General features: G+C 36.9%; 1 protein-coding gene across 4 annotated transcripts in view; it reads left to right on the forward strand.

The window, feature by feature from the left end:
- PKIB (cAMP-dependent protein kinase inhibitor beta) overlaps nucleotides 1-17,813 on the forward strand; it is a 113,165-nt gene that overhangs the window by 85,146 nt on the left and 10,206 nt on the right. The window contains exon 3 of one of the 4 annotated variants that reach the window (XM_077752670.1): nucleotides 4,202-4,306. The exons of the other annotated variants lie outside the window; for them this stretch is intronic. Coding sequence (XP_077608796.1) covers nucleotides 4,219-4,306 — 88 coding nt within the window. The 5' untranslated portion in view covers nucleotides 4,202-4,218. The remainder of the gene's footprint in view (nucleotides 1-4,201; nucleotides 4,307-17,813) is intronic. 4 annotated transcript variants of the gene reach the window in all.

Below are 17,813 nucleotides of genomic sequence, written 5' to 3' on the forward strand. Positions count from 1 at the left end.
CTTCTCAGCTGCTCAGACAGGATCTACAAATCATGTGGATTTGTAGATCAGATCAATGTAGAGTTCATTTAGAAAGCACTCATTGAACAACTACTACCTACTGTCTACACCTAGAACCTATTTGTTCCTGCCTCCCAGGAACAAATGGTCATCTAGGGGCAAAACAAGTCACCCGATGACCAAAACAAGTCACCCCTGCAGAACATTTATTGAAAAACATATTAAACTTCTTTAGTGGTGGCCTTCAGGGTTGACTGTTAGAGTGAACGGTGAAAAAGCCCAGAGGTTTGCTGATGTAGCCAAGACCATCATTATATGTTCTGATAGAGCAGCTCTGGGAAAAGTTAATTTTATGATTTATTTAATTTTTAATCTACTCCAAGAAAATTCTTAATAAGCTCTGAAATTGGATGAATAGCTCTCTAAGGCTGTGCATGTGCCATTGATATCCTTTGCTAAAACAACTATTCTTTTGGGTAATACATGCTGTTAGCTCATAGCTCCCAATAATTTGGATATGGATTTGTGTTTGTGGTTTTTTCAGTGTATTATTAGGAAATCTGACCTCAAACCTTTACTCTAATTCAGTCATTCCCAAATTTGTGTGACAACATGAATCTCTTTGGGGGCTTGCAATTCATATGGTATCAGACACACCGAATTGGAGGCTCTAGTCTGTATTGTTAACAGACTACCCAGGTGAGTCTAATGAGCAGATAAGTTTGGGAAGCACTGGTCTAGTTCATCTGGCTTAAGATTGATTTTAAGATAAATAGGCTTTTTACCTGCCCTTGCTCTCTCTCCTCCTCTATGTCTCTTCCTGTTAAGATTTTAAAAAAAATCTTAGGAAGAGCTAATTTGCTTTAAATTTACTTTTACTTTTAGTCTCCAGGCTGGCATTGGTGAGATACAGTTTTCCCAAGGACCTCATTTTTTGGTCTCCTTTCTTTCCAGAATTTAATCAAGTGTTAAGGTGAAAAATCTGGTTCTTCTCTGTGGCTCATAAGACAGAAGAGGAATTAATTTACACTGTCTGGTGTCAGGATGCATTATGATTATGTTGGCAAAGCTATAAAAAGAAAATATCCAAAGCTTATAAAAAAAAAATTCCAAAGAGGTCACTGTTAAAACAGATGGATTAAGCAGAGTGCCTGATCATTTAGCCACTACTGAGCTAAAGGATATTTGAGCCAAGGTGTACATAGCTAGAGCAGTGTGGAGAAGGTCATCAAATCATAATTATAGCTTTCAAGGGGAGAGTTCAGAATTCTATAGTAAAATGCATATTTATTTGTCTTACTTTATAAAAATGACTAAAAAGCCGAGTAAGTACATTTGCAGTCAATTCTCAATTATTCCAAGGAAATCTAATAGTGGGTTTCCTTTGTTGCATTCTTTGGGGCTTTCCTTCTCTGAAATCAGAAAATGTCTTTCCACAAAATGCAAACTAAAGCTACAAAGATAGAGTACAACAAAAATAAACAAATAGATACATAGTCTAAAATTATACCCCTCCCCTAAAAAAAGTCTTATGGTCTTTAAATAAAGTTTATATTGACCTCTTACTATTTTCAGTGACTTCTGCTAATTGTTGTGATGTAAGATAAGTTGGAAGGTAAAAGTAACACACCTGAAAATAAAAGTAATTATAGAGATTATACCAGTAATAGAAATTTGCTTTCATTCTACCATGAAAATTTTAAAACATCTGAATATGTGTGTTCACAGATTATACAATTATACTGTGCATATATATATGTATATATATATACACATATTATGTGATAGTTAATAAGAAGGATAAAGAGAGCAAAAAATTAATTTTTATTCAAACTTGCAAATATTATTGCAATCATACTAAATTTTTTAATGTTTATTTATTTGAGAAAGAGTGAGCACGGGAGGTACAGAGGGAGGGAGAGAAAGAGAATCCCAAGCGGGCTTCTTCTTGTCAGCACAGAGTGGGGCTTGAACCCACAAACCGTGAGATCATGACCTGAGCCAAAACCAAGAGTCAGATTCTTTTTTTTTTAATGTTTTATTTATTTTTGAGACACACACACACACACACACACACACACACAGAGTGTGAACAGGGGAGAGACAGAAAGAGAGGGAGACACAGAATCTGAAGCAGGTTCCAGGCTCTAGCTGTTAGCACAAAGTCAGACATGGGGCTCAAACTCACGAACTGTGAGATCATGACCCGAGCTGCAGTTGGACACTCAACTAACTGAGCCACCCAGGCACCCCACTTTAAGGAATTTAATGGAGGTGGCAGAGCCTTGCACTATGTGTGGGACAACAGCATATCCCCTTTTTGTGAGTCTTTTGTGACTCGTGTCTTTAATGAGTGTGTCAAGCAAATAATGTCATACCTATGCTCCTGGAGAAAGGTTACTGTAGTTAAGATTTTGCCTGTAAAGACTGTGTACAATAGCAAGGCTGTGGAGGTATCCTGTGACTATTCCTTGTAAAGGTATATTGTGTCCCTTTAGTGGTAAAGGCTAACTATGGCTGAGAGGCTGTTGAAATAGGCATTGAATAGAACATATTAGCCAAATTTATAGTAGCAAAATATTTACCAGTTGCTGATTGGATGGAGTCAGCAATTTAAGTTATTAGGTTGTTGGGTATAGAGGCCTTATTGGGATGGAACCATGGCATTATGGTCACAGCAATCCAGTATAGGCCACCATTCATTTAATCCAGATTTAGGGAACAGGCCAAATAAGGCTGTTAAATGAAATAGCAGTGGGATCAGGGAAGGGCTCACTCATTACCTGTTATATAACAAGTTTTTAATACTTGAAGACCTTGTTTTAGATTACACTGAATCATGTTAACTATTTTAATGGGGTTGAGGGGTTAGGGAATGGAAGGATGGGTCATGAGTTCTTATTTTGTTAAGCCAATATATAAGTATTAAAGACTTAACTTAAATCTTCACTTATCTTTTATTGGGTCAGAGTGTCCATGCCCATTATGGGATATTTTAGGGCAATGAGTGCTATAACCATAAGGGATTTAAGCTTGACAAAAACTCTTATAGTTAAGGTGAGGCATACCTATTTACCTTCTACTTTATATTCAGCAACTCCCTTAACTGAATCCCTGATTATGGAGGATACCATGTTTAACTTTAGTGGGATTCCAAGATATAACTGTAATTTTAGCCATAGTATTGGTTAAGACCATGAAGGTTTGCCAATTAGTGAATTTCTGCAGATATTAAAGTTAATTCAGACCCCAGGTTGTAATTCACACAAGCCAATCAATGTCCTTTTATCTTTTGCTATATACATTTTTCTAGTAAATTTTGGATTTCCAATTAGGCCAAATTATAGGCCTTTTCTTTAAGTTGTTTTTTTTTGTTTGTTTTCTTTCCTTATATTCAGGTTCCTTTCTTTCTTTCCATTTTTTGTTTGTCTGGTTATTGTTGTTGGTCACTGGATATACCTGGGGTGTGGGGGAGTGGTGTTCTCTACTCCTATCATATTTATAAGTTTCTTCCTCGAGAGAACCTTAAATCAGTATCATCAGAGTTGGAGGCCTCCCTCATAGCAATGGTTGGTTTATATGGTTTAAAGACCATGGGCTCAGGTTAGGTTTGAATTAACCCCTTCATTGTGCCACAAGGATATCATGGGTGTTTTGCTGAGGATTAGGATCTTTGCTTCAACAGAGACATGGAGACAAAGTGGAGCAGGGGAATGTCCTGGGCCCATCACCAGACTTGATCAAAACCCTCTTCCACTATAGCCCCACGTCTTCTGTCATGTGGACTTCCTTTCTCTCTCTCTCTCTCTCTCTATTCCGATTCCCTGAGAATATTTTAGGTTTTTAGCCACATAAAGTTGTAGCTTTCAGTTTCTGTCTGCACAATCACCTGTAATACAGACCTTCTGGGTGTTTGGGTAAAAGTTTAGGAACTTGGTAGCCTCCCTTGTAGGTGGTTGCCTCTTTGTCCAGGGAATGCCAGTCTTCCTGGAATCCAGGTCCACATCCAATAAAGTCATTTTGTCGATGGCTTGGATGGAGACTATATGGCCAATGATTACAAGATTAGCCCTTTGGTGTGCTAGCAGGTAGCAATAACTGAACAAAGCCTAGGTACATTGGCTATGAGTTTTGCTTTGGTAGACCAGTTGACTACCAATGTTCCTTCCTCCCCCTACCTTTTTTTTTTTTTTTTCACCAGCCCCTGGGCCACAGGCCATGACGGATGTGCACCTCGATACTCCTGAGGGTCAGGAGAATGCAAGCAACAGTGGCAAGGGAAGCAGCGGCACAGGAAACCAGCAAGGTCACTACCCTTGCATGAACAACTACAAGTGGGATGCCATGCTAAATTCCCTGATAGGTGGTGATCTTTATTTCCACAAACCTCACAAAAGGCTATCTATGGGCCTGTCCCAGAGGTGCACAATTACAATGTCTGTATAGCTTTCCCAAGCAACCAGTGATAGTCATCAGGCCAAATGTGGTAAGGTAGATTGATCCTTGGTGAGCAGAGATCACCTGCCAAACAGACCAAACCTGATACCACCAGATTATGCCAGTGTATGGTCAAACAACAACAGTTTTTATAGTGGGGGCAAGAGAGTTTTAGGGTGGAGAGTGAGGGCAATGGGCTGACAAAGACAACAGAATACCACACAGGACATAGCCCAAGCCTACCAGCAATTAGCTGTCCTATCTCAGGCAGACTTATCATATCACAAAATCAGTTAACTTAGCCAAGAATAATTAATTAAGACTGACCAGGAGTCTTCAGTCATGGTGGAGCATATTGTGCAGTTTGTAGCACTAGTGGTTTTTATTTAAAGTGTCTTATTCACCCTTTGGTAAGGGAGAGATTCCTGTCCTGGGGATATGGGGATGGCTAAACACACAGTATTTGACACTGAACAGATTAGATCAACAACAAATTATTAGTCGCATATATTTACAGCTCAAGGAAAAGGATGTTGTAGGCTATGCTGGGCCTCATAGGGATTATAGTCAGGAACAGTGTGAACAACCAAGAGCTATAGGAGGCAGACTTGTAGTAACAAGAGTGTGTGATGCCTCTTGGTTCTCACAAGGGGATATGACTGGTTTGTTTGAATAATTCCACATGCTGGCAAAACCACTATCTAGGGATAAGTAGGGACTGTGCCTGGTCCCTTTGATAAGGAGGAGTGTTTGGCTAGGGTACCCTATCCATGAAAGCAGAGTGTAGAGGGAAACTTATGCTTAGGCCATTTGAACTCTCCCAGTTTTACCAGATGTCAGGGCAGCATTTAATATTGAGCCTTAATTTAGGCCTTACACCATGGAGAAATGAATTCTGTGTATGATTGTGACTCAGTTGGAAATTTACCCCAGAGAGAATAAATTCTAATGTGGAAGTGAATGATTATACTTGGAATCACAAGACTATTTTATTCTATGAAGGAAAAATGGGGATTTATGAGTTAAAATAAGTTCTATTAAAGAATAATGCATTTGCATTATTGCATATCTTTTTTTTTGACTGAGCAAAATGCATATCTTCCTGATACATGGATAAGAAACTGCTGAGGGGCTCCTGGCTGGATCGGTGCATAGAGTATCCAACCTTTGTTTTTGGCAGTGTAAGTTGGAGCCTCATGTTAGGTGTAGAGATTATATTAAAAAAATAAAATAAACCCCTTTGTCTCCACCACTATCCCATGAAACAAGAAAGTAAACATTATTTATAAAAAAGAAAGAAATTATTAAAACTTAGCTAGAACTTCCTTTTATGGTATAAAGGAAGACTTAATGTCCTTTAGAAAGCCCTAGTAAACAATACTTTAAAATGTAGAACATATTCTCAAAACTTTTTTTAATGAATGTTCAGGTTGGCAAATAAGAGAATACTTCATAAGCCCAGAACAATGAGAAATCACAAATCTAAAAGCATGCAAGTGGTGTACTTACTTCCCTGAGTTCCCCAGCAATTCACATCTTTTGTTTTAAAAAGCCATGTTCTGGGGACAACGAAAGAAACTTAGGAACCGCTCAAGTTGGAATATCAAATTGGGTCCCCAGCATAAGGCTTAGGCTGCTGAAGAGTGTAACATGCTCAGCCCAAGAGTAATGTGGCAACACCCTAACCTTCAAAGGAAGACAGCAAGGATACTTGCCAGTCTTGTCCTGATTTGGGTTGGGTGGAAAAGGAGGGGTGTGGAATTCTCCTGATCATTTATTACCAAAAGTGGAACCTTGCAGAAGTTTACAACTTTGTGGTCTGAAAAATTCCATGTTAAATTTAAATTTAATTTAAATTTAATTTAAAGCTAACCAATTTGATAGTGCTCCCTGACCCCACTAAAGGCAAAGTCAGAGCCTATATAAAGGAAAACACTTTAATTTGGGCCTTGGGTAATTTCAAGGAAAAGGTTTTATAAAACATGAATTCACACCAAAAATCATAAAACATGCAAGGAAATAGAGTCTCTTTCTTATGTGTCTAATTGGAATTCCCAAGGAAGTAATAAAGGATAAAAGTAATATGCAAAGAAATAATACCTGAAAATTTTCCCAAATTGATGAAAGTCTCAAATTTAGGAATCCTAACAAATCTTAAGAAGGAAAAACAAGGGGCGCCTGGGTGGCTCATCAGTTAAGTGTCTGACTTCATTCAGCTCAGGTCATGATCTCATGGCTCATGGGTTCGAGCCCTCATCGGGCTCTGTGCTGACAGCTCAGAGCCTGGAGCCTGTTTCAGATTCTGTATCTCCCTCTCTCTCTGACCCTCCCTTGTTCACGTTGCCTCTCTCTCTCTCAGAAATTAAAAAAAAAAAAACATATTAAAAAAAGAAGGAAAAACAAAAAGGTAACTAGTCATTTTGTGATGACATTTTAGAACACCAAAGAGATAAATCCTGAAAATAAGTCAGAAAAAAAAAAAGACTCCATGAACCACAAAGAATGACAATGACAATAATATCAACAGTGTATTAGTCAGGGTTCTCTAGAAAAACAGAACCAAAAGGATATATATTTATTTATTATAAAGAATTGACTCATGCTGTTATGGAGAATGAGAAATTCCCAGATCTGTAGTCAGCAAGCTGGGGACTTAGATGAGACAATGGTAAGTTCCATTCTAAGTCTGAGGGTCTGAGAAGCAGAAGAGCTGAGGGTGTAAGTTTCAGTCTCAGTCTGAGTCTGAAGCAGGGTAGAGACTAATGCCCCAGCCTTGAGACAGTCAGGCAGAGAGACCAAATTCTTCCTTGCTTAGTCTTTTGTTATATTCAGGTATTCAGTGGGTTGGACAATGACCATCCACACTGGGGAAGGCAGTCTTCTTTATTCAGTCTACTGATACAAATACTTCCCAGAACCACCCTCACAGACACCCTGAATATTGTTTAAACAAATACCTGGAATCCTGTGGCTCAGCCAATACAATACATAAAATTTTCATATTCCGCAAACTTCTTAAACAGCAAAAATGGAATAAGGTAGGAGAGTATTGTGAAGTGCTTCTAAAAGGTAACTTCAACCTAGAGTAGTATATCTTGCAAGAATGAGGGTCAAATAGATCTTTTCAGATATACAAAACCCACTAGTTGCCCCAAAGGAATTTCTACAAACTGTACTTTAGGGGAAAAGGGGGAATTATCTCAATTGCAATGTGCAAAAAAGAATGTTGTGAGAATATGATGGTATTATGGATATAAAGAAGAATGTAGTTCTTAAATACGTGCTGAAATACTTGATATGAAGTGTTATGTCATCAGAAGCTTGCTTTCAAATGGTTGAACAAAAACTGTGTGTATGTTTAGGGAGAGAGAGCAAATATAGCAGACTGTTAACAATTTTTTAAATTAGTAGAGGTTATACACTGTTCTTTCAATTTATCTGTATGACAATATTTAAATACAAAATTCAAGGGAAGATACTATAACTTGAAGCCATTTATTTAATAATCCTAGAATTTTGTCACAAATTATTATAAGCCCCATCTGTTTTCTCCATGACCAACAATCTTCCCATAAATATCTAGTTTCCTGGTGTTTCCTCTCTGTGAACCCTCCAAGATCACCAGCAGTGGTTCAGTGACCACATTACCAGTCATGCCCTATTCATAAATCAAGGGTCCATATATATATGTGTCTATTTTATTCTATTATTTTCTCTATCCTTGCAGAATATCCTTGCAGAGTCCTTGCACACTATCTTAATAACTAATACTTTGCAATGAATCTTTATATCTGATAGTGTAAGCTCTTAAACTTTATAATGAGTTTTCATTGTAAGTCCTTCTACCATTTTCCTTTCTTTTTAAGTAAGAAGCTATACTTGGTCTGTTGCATTTATATATAAATTTTGTAATGAGCTTGTCGCTCTTATTATTGTGGATTTGTTAATATAAGTTCCATTTTTAATAGTCTTCTAACAATCCTCCCTCACCTCAGTCTCTATTTGTGGACAATGCATCTTATGCATACTTTTATATGTGACTTAGAAATGTTCATGGTTTTACAGTGTTCAGAGGAAGAAATACAGTACCTTTTAAAAATTATTTTTAAAAGATTTTTTTTTGAGAGAGAGAGAGTACAAGTGGGGGAGAAGGGCAGAGTGAGAGGGAGAGAGAATCCAAAGCAGGCTCCACACCAAGCACTAAACCTAGAGCCAAAATCAAAAGTCAGGTGCTTAACCGACTGAGCCACCCAGGTGCCTCAACACCATCTCTTATTGGCATTCATTGTCTTTGCAATTTGGGTTCTAATGATCTTATTTTTCCAGCTCTATATGGCTTAACATTCCATGAGTGCTAGACAGTTCCTTTTCCTTTAATTGGAAGATGCTTTTGACCCTCACTTCATGATTTAGCTTAAGATATTTTCCTGGCTTGGTAAGCCTTTTCATGTCTTTTTTATCTATATGTATCCCTTCCAAATATTAGGGCCCAATGTGTATTCTACAGCTTCTGTAAGTTTTCCTTAATTACCCCCAAATTCAATAACCTTTTCCCTTTTATATTTCTTTTTTAAAGTTTATTTATTTTGAGAGAGACAAACAGCAAAGAGGAGGAGCAAAGAGCAAGGGAGAGAGAATCCCAAGCAGACTCCATGCTGCCAACAGAGTCTGATGCAGGGGGTTGATCCTATGAACCATGAGATCATGAACCTGAGCTGAAACCAAGAGTCGAAGCTTAACCAACTGAGCCACCCAGGCACCCCTCCCTTTTATATTTCTATAGCATTTTCCATTTATATTAGTATTTGAATATATCATATATTGACTTCTGTTTTTACATTCCCTTTAATGTGTATGCATTTCATCTGTACAATTAGGTTATACACTGTTTCAGAGTAAAGACCACATATTATGCTTTTTTGTGTGCATCCCCACTCTGTTAATCATAGTATTTGTCTTATTTGACACTATTTCTCTGAAATCTCACAGTGAATGAAGGATATAGTAGATGCTCAGTAATAATTGGTTGAATGAACACTGAGTCTCTGTTCAACAAATATTTGGTGAGGTGTAATAGAAAGAGCAGCATATGAGGTGTCAGATGAAATGGGTTCTGGTCTTGCTTCTGCCGCTTGCTAGCTCCGTTGCTTAGGCCAAACCATTTCATTTTTATGATCGCCTGTTTTCTCGCCTTTAAAACGAAGATAGTAATGACTACCCCATAGTGCAGAATCATATGCACTGAATCTCACTCAAGTGATTTAAAACCATGTGTGTTCGGGGCACCTGGGGGTCAGTCGATTAAGCATCTGACTTCGGCTCAGGTCATGAATTCACAGTGTCGGGCTCTGTGCTGACAGCTCAGAGCCTGGAGCCTGCTTCAGATTCTGTGTCTCCCTCTCTGTCTGCCCTTTCCCTGCTCGCACTCTCTCTCTGTCTCTCAAGAATAAATTTAAAAATGTTAAAAAAAATTTTTTTAAATAATGTGTTCACATGTTTATGCCTTTTTTCACATAATGAAAATCTTCATTGTAGAAAATTTAGAAAACACAAAGTTCAAAGAAGAAAAGAAAAATTATGTATAATAACACCACTCAGAAAAAAAAACCCTACTGTTAAAACTTGGGATATTTCCCTCATGTTTTCCTGTGCATATATTTTGAAAATTAATATATACTAGTTTTGAATTGTTTATTATGTCTGTTGAATATATTTTAGATATCATTTTTTTCATGATTCATTTTTTCTATTGAGCTTATATAATATTAAACAGTAACAGAATTAATATTATATATTTAATATAATATTAAATAGTAACAGAATTTAGTATTTTTACAAAAGTTTTATAAAAGTTAACTGCATCCATATAACTAATTTTACTTCTATTAACTTAATTGTAGACAAACATCAGTATACATAATTTGATGAACAAAAATATTTCAACAGTATGACTTTTCTTTCTGAAGTTATGTCTATTTGGTTGGGNCTACTTCTGCAAAGAAAAATGAAGTACTGAAGAGAACTTAGAAAACAAACCAGAGCTTGAAAAGGCTCAATCATTTCTCCTTTTTTCTCAGTTAGAAGAAAAAAAAAAGAAAATTAAATCTATTCAAAAAGGAACTAAGAGACAGCCTCCAAAATTTTTTATACATTGATGCAATAGAAGAAAAAGACATTACTGGAACAAAAAAAAAATTTTTTTAAATAGTTTATTGTCAAGTTGGTTTCCATACAACTAAAACAATTTTTTTTTAAAGGAAAGGTTTGTGGATGATTTTTAGCCCTTAGTCATGTTCTTTATTTTGCCATTGTGTTTGGGCTTTTGGTTATGCCTATTTTACATAGTTTGTAAAAGCCTAGCTTTCTAGGACATTTTCTCTTTTTCAACTTTCATTAAAAATTTAGAATTACATTGGATTGAAAACAATTATATTTTAAAAGATATGATAAAATGATTTATAAAAGATACAATAAAATGGTATCAAATAAATACAATCCAACATTAAAAATATAGGCAGATAGGTATATAAGATATTTATGTGCATCTATGTATGTGAGCACTGAAAACATTCTGGAAGGATATGCACCAGAATTATACTAGTGCTGTCACTGGATAATGGGATAAAAGGCAATTTGTTTTTTCTTCTTCTAGAAGAACTGTCATTTTTTTTTCCAACAATGAGTATGTGTTACTTTCATATAGCAAAAGAAAATTCATTTCAAAAAAGAGAAGTGGAAAGATAATTATTTCATTCAATAAACAACTTCTATGAGAGTACCTACTGAGTGAGTGCCAGGTATGACTTAGTGGTACGGATGCATCGGTGAAACAGCCTGCAAAAACCTATGCCTTTGTAGAGCTTATATTCTAGTGAAAGGAGATAGGCAGTAAATAGCAGTTCAATCCTACTAAGTTAAATATGTGTCAAAACTTCTCAGTGCTAAGGAAAATAGGACAATGTAAGGGAGGTCAGGAGCTACAGGGAGAAGACATTGTTTTAAACTGGGTGGTGAGCCTTACTGAGAAAGCAGAATTCTCTCATGTATTTTGTGACCCTTGTAATTCCTCACCATATTACGTCATTATGTTAATACTCAGATTAAGAATTGTTTTTCAGGAATCATGAAGAAAGTGATAATTTCAATCCCATTTTAACTATTAATGAAAGATTTAAATGTGGTTTGCTGCTGAAAGTATATGAACCGGTTATCCCTAGGGAGAAAACATGAATGGTGTAAGGGAGATTCAGTCTTCTGTCACAGGTGGCTAATCTGGAACAGAAAGGTAGCCAACTTTGAGGTATTTGTGTGGAGGAATTTGGGGACCAGATTGTGAATTTTTTATGCTCCCTTTTTCCTTAAACACCAAGTTACCTGGCTCTGTGGCACAATGGATAGCGCATCAGACTTCCTTAAACACCAAGTTTCTGGAAATATCTTTGGGTTAATTTTTTTCTTGTCTTTATAACTCACAATGTCAGAAGCTGTCTCTAGAGCCAAATCAAATGCAGACTTTAACAGGATAATCAATATTTATTATGATAATCTATTTAGTGCCTGTAAATTAATATGACTGATTTCTGAACAAATTTCATTTGTGTAGTTGTTAACCAAGCACATTTTACATCAATTAATTTGTTGGGTTCCAAAGTAGTAAATAGGTAATATTAATTCTACTTTTGATAAATGTGGAAACTTAATTAACAGAGAAGTTAAATAAATGTCTTGTGGGAGGTCTCAGGTTTATTAGATGGCAATGCAAGATTCAACCATATGCTCACATTTAGGTGACCAAGCTCTCCATTGCTCCATTTGGACTGCTTAACAAATATGAGGACTAATTAAAGGGCAGTCATCTGAAGGGCGTGTTAAGGTAGTTTAGTAATTCTGTCATTGCTCAAAGGTCTGCTTTTAAATCTTCACTTGGAATAGAATTTTTCCAAATATATGCTAATCTAAATTACTTAAGGAGGCTTAGAAAAAAACTAAAGTTGGGGTGGTGAGGTGGCTTAGTTGGTTAAGCATCAGACTTTGGCTCAGGTCATGATCTCACCATTTGTGAGTTCAAGCCCCCCATCATGCTCTGCACTGACAGTTCAGAGCCTAGAGACTGCTTTGGATTCTGTGTCTCCCTCTTTCTCTGCCTCTTCACTGCTCACACTTTATATCTCTCTTGCTCCAAAATAAATATACATTAAAAAAAAGAAAAAAACCTGAAGTCAGTACAAAGAAATGGGTGATCAATTGGGATAACTTTTAATTAAAAACAGTCCACTATAAAACATAATGTTATATTTTAAACATAGTATTATTCTATCATTATATTAAATATGAGTATAAAGTGGATTGCACTGATGGATTATAAAAGTATTTTCAGAGGTGGAATATATATGTAGCTTCCTAAAGTAATGGCTTTGGTGGGTAAGGTACACTTTTACATATATAAATTTTTGTATGTTAGTAAAAGTAGTTCTTTTGTATCACTGCATTTTTTTCTTTTGAAGGCAGATAAACATATATAAGTTATGTAAGTTTTCTGAAATAAAAACATGCCGTTTAAAGTGCCCATGCTTAAGCTATTGCTTTAGATGAACTCTACATTGGAAGAATAATTATGGAACTATTTTTGCCATAGATATACTACTCCCAGTAATAATCATAGGCAAAGAAAATAAGCCCAGAGGATAAAGGGTTTTATTTCCTCCTTGTTGAGAATGGAAATGGTAAAAGAGGATTAGTTGAATAAATTAAAACTACAGGATTTTGTCTATTTAAAGTGTTAGAAGGATGCCTAGGTGGCTCCGTCAGTTAAGTGTCTGACTCTTGATTTTGGCTCAGGTCATGATCTTAACGGTTTGTGGGACTGAGCCCCACATATGGCTCTTCATGGACAGCGTGGAAGCTGCTTGAGATTTTCTCTCTCCCTCTCTTTCTGCCCCTCCTCCGTTCATACTCACTCTTTGTCAAAATAAAAAGAACTTTTTAAAGTGTTAGAGGATTGCATATTTGCACAAGGGAAAGCTGATTAATTGTATGTAACTGACTTTAGGTTGGGCAGTCTGTTCACAGTTTAATGTTTATGAACCCCTCGGAGAGGGCTGATGTCTGAATACTATTTAGATGCCTTGGATGAGGGTGATTCCATAAGAGTTTTTATATTAACTCCTGCTCTGCATATGACAATTGATGTTACCCACACCTATAACTAGTCTACATTCTGCCCACAAAGCTACTTTATTGTTAATGTAATAAAATTCATTTTAATATTTGATTAAATGAATTTTCAGTCTTTATTAAAAATATTAATAATTAAAAGCACCTTCACTGGCTGTGTTTGCCTGCCCATAATTTATGGTTATCAGCTATGAATTCAATATTTATTTATTGAATTTAATAGGCAACTATGTGCCAGTCCACATGCTAGGCAGAAGGATACAAAGACATTTCTACTGTGACCACGTTGGTCAGATTAACTTCTCTTTTTCTCCTTCCTATTGATGTCATCAAAAGTCACTTGACAGTTTAAAACCACTGTCTCATTAAAAAAAGGAACTGACTTCTCAGGACTTGCATTTAAACCCCCTGCACAGACAGGCTATGTTCACTCTGAGATGGGAATGGTGCAAGCAAACTATATAATCCTCAAAATTATTTCATTTTCCCAGTAGTGCAAATTCAGCCTGAAGAATCCCTGGGCTTGTTTTGCAATCTTGGAAGACTTTGTGTCCAAAAATGATTGGAAAAAGGCAAAGATGAGAAGTGGATGATCTGAGAGCAGTCTCTCATTGGAATTTGCTAGCCCTTTCTCTGGGACCCCACTCCAGGCAGCCCTTCTCTTTTGAAACTAACCACTCCCTCCTATGTGCGGAAGGGGGAGCTGCATGGAATGGAGCCTCTCCAGGGCTCCAGTTGAAGCAGGGGAAGTCGTTACTTACTGTGGCAAGTCCCAGTTACTAGCACAGTGCTTTGAAAAGAGTCAGGGTTAAATAAGTACTTTTGAATCGAATCCAAACACTTCCTTCAGTAAGCTCCACCACCTTAATGAAGTAAGAACACACTGCTATTTGAATCCTTCAATTGGAAAGGAAAATGTGAGAAATAAATGAGAATGGAGGAATACAGCAAGGTTTCATGTAAAGTGGGGAAAAAATGAAAATGGTTTCTTATAATTCAAGCTAAGTGCTCTCAATTCTAATCTCTCAGAAGGATAGAAATAAAAAGGTGGGAAGTAAAAGGCCAAACCTATGTAAGATGTAAGATAGGAGGGATGCTCTGCTACAGTTTATAACCATTTAGAATTACATTCACCTAAAGGAGAACTGAAAATATCACTGCGTATCCTGGATACCACCTACCATGCGTAAAACACACACACACACACACACGCACGCACGCAAGCATACACGCAAGTGCACACGCACGCACAGCCCAAGATAATGTACTAATAATTAGGGAAATCTGTTTCAAAGAAAAGCGGGGAGAGAAATGAAAATGGTAGAAAGAGTACTGTCTGAATTTAGAAAAGACTTTAATACAAATCGGCTGTGTCAATGTTAATGTTGTTAATGATATGTTAATGTATCACTTCTGTGTCTGGGTCTGCATCACTTAAGTTCAAAGGTCCTTTGGGAAGCTGCAAAGGGTAGGAATAAGCTTATGGCAAACTAACTCCATACAGTCCTTAATGGAGGGTGTGTTTGGGGTAAGTTTTTCTAGCAGGAAATTAAAGAGTAGGGTGACCAGTGAAATGTGACCCCTGCACTCAAGGGTGTTGCATGCTTAGTGCAGTTAATCCTTTTATCTTTAGCCACACGGGTCCACATTATTATCTTAAATGACCCTATCTTAGTATAACAACGTGATTGTGCCAGAAAGGCATTCAGATTTGTTCATTACTTTACCTGGGAGATTATAGGAAAATCAATTTGACTTTATATTTAGAATTTTGTAGGTCTAAGTTGTCAAAAATTCTGTGTGGTAAAAATAGCTTTCATGCATCTACCAGTATATGTTGACAGATCTGTTTATATCATTATCAGGCAAAAATCTCAGCATGGGAAATCATATGTGTCAATAGACAAGAGGTAGAATTTCCTCTGGTTTATACTTGAGGCACAGAAACTCTAAAAGTAGAGAAGTTTAAAAAAAAGGTCTCTAAGTTAAAAAATAATTTTTACACAGGTATACATCTCATTTAAACTCTATTTAGCCTAAAATGGTCTTGATACTTAGGTGAATAGATGTGTTAGGATTCCCATTTTTAAATATTTTTATTTATTTATTTATTTCTAGGAGAGAGAGAGAGACAGCGTGAGCAGGGGAGGGTCAGAGAGAGAGGGAGACACAGACTCTGAAATTGGCTCCAGGCTCTGAGCTGGCAGTCAGCACAGAGCCCGACACAGGGCTCGAACCCACGAACCGCAAGATCATGACCTAAGCGAAAGATGGACGCCTAACCAACTAAGCCACCCAGGCGCCCCAGGATTCCCATTTTTAGAGGGGGGATACTTTTGCTTTATTTCCAAAGAGTAGGATTTGAGGTCAAGAAAGGTACTGAAAAGATCAGAATGTGTTTGATCTCACCAGACTGGGGGATTCCTTTTTGTAGTGTGTGGGCCTAGCATAGCACCTGACACTTAATAATTCCGTGGAAACTTGACAAATTTTGACTGGATGAATAAATAAGCATCTGTTTTTGTTGGTCCACATTGAGATGCAATTGCAATAGTTCTCTCACCTCGTTTGGAAGAAATTTTTATGTTCCAAAACGAATTCTTGCAAAATAACAATATGTAGGCAGAGAACTGAAGAATCCTAACATAATATATTAAGCTGGAGAGAGCCAGATGAGGAATTTGCTTATTAACTGAGAACAGTGTATGTCTCTCTTTATTTCATCCTCTCTTTTGACCAGGAAAAGCAGTGACTTTCCAAAATACATGTTCTTCCTTGTTACTTTAAGTGTTTTTTCAGATACCTGGACTTATAACACAGAACTGATTTAGCAGGTGAGAAGTTTATTTCAAGTCTTACATGCAGAATGAGTAGTAGTTTCACTGTGGGAGATGAAGTGAGTGATATGGATCCAGAAATTAGAAAAAAGGTAACCACTTTCTTGCAGTCTTGGCTTCAAGTAAGGAAGCTTAAGAAAAAGAACGCACATGAGCTAAGATCATCTCAGTTGGGAGAGAAAGAAGTTGCAAAAACTTTTGTTTATAAAATATTTTTAAAATTTTTTAAAATTTATTTTTGAGAAAGAGAGAGAGCACAGGTGAAGGAGAGACAGAAAGAGAGGGGGACAGAGGATCAGAAGTAAGCTCTGTACTGACAGCAGCAATCCCAATGCAGGGCTCAAACTCACAAACTGTGAGATCATGACCTGAGCTGAAGTCAGACGCTCAATTGACTGAGTCACCCAGGTGCCTGTGTTTATAGAAACCTAAAAAAAATTATTTTAAGCATTTTTTTATTTTGAGAGAAAGGGAGAGAGAGAAAGCCAAGGAGGGGCAGAGAGAGAAAGAGAGAGAGAATCCCAAGGAGGCTCTGCACTGTTAGAGCAGAGCCCGAACCCATGAACTGTGAGATCATGACCTAAGGCTAAACCAAGAGTCAGACACTTAAATGACTGAGCCAACCAGGCACCCCAAACTTTTGTTTATGATTATGCTTATAACATACACTTTTTTTCTTAGGAGGCTCTTCTGAGCCCACTGGGAGCTGACCAATGATTTTGTATATATGATGTATATATATACATATATACATACAACACACACACACACACACACACACACACACACACATATTTTCCATCATGCTTCATTTAGCTTGGACATCTTTGTCCTCTTTAGTTGTGCTGGTGTTGAATTTTCAATATTGTGGAGACTGCAGAGATGCTGGGATCTGTATCTATGACTGTTTAATGGTCTTTTGGTAAAGCAGCCTGAAAATTGTGTATTTTCAACAGAGATGAAAGAGATGTAAGTCATATCACCCTGCTGGGGGCTTGCAAGGACTTCTGTGAAATCCCCAAATGTCCAAATGGTTTCAGCTCCCGTAAGCATTCACAGGTGACAAAACAGTACTCTTCCAGATTCATCTACTAAGAGGAAGGGTTGCTGCCTTAGTTAGCAAACATAAATATAATTAGCTTTTTAAGTCCAAACTCTAAAAGAACTTGGAAGTTAATCTCTCTTCTATGTTTGTTAGTAGTGTTTCCTCATCTTTCTATAGGTTATGTATTTTTTAAACGTCACAAAGCATTTGAAGAGACTGATTCTCTCTACTTTATATACAATGTTGATGAAGAAAGAATTAACTGAAAATGAAAGCAAACAGACATTTATGTGGGCAGTTAGAATTGCAGTTCAGGAGCC

This window comes from Crocuta crocuta, unplaced genomic scaffold, assembly GCF_008692635.1.
Source record: "Crocuta crocuta isolate KB4526 unplaced genomic scaffold, BGI_CrCroc_1.0 scaffold230, whole genome shotgun sequence".
In the NCBI taxonomy this organism is placed as follows: Eukaryota; Metazoa; Chordata; class Mammalia; order Carnivora; family Hyaenidae; genus Crocuta; species Crocuta crocuta.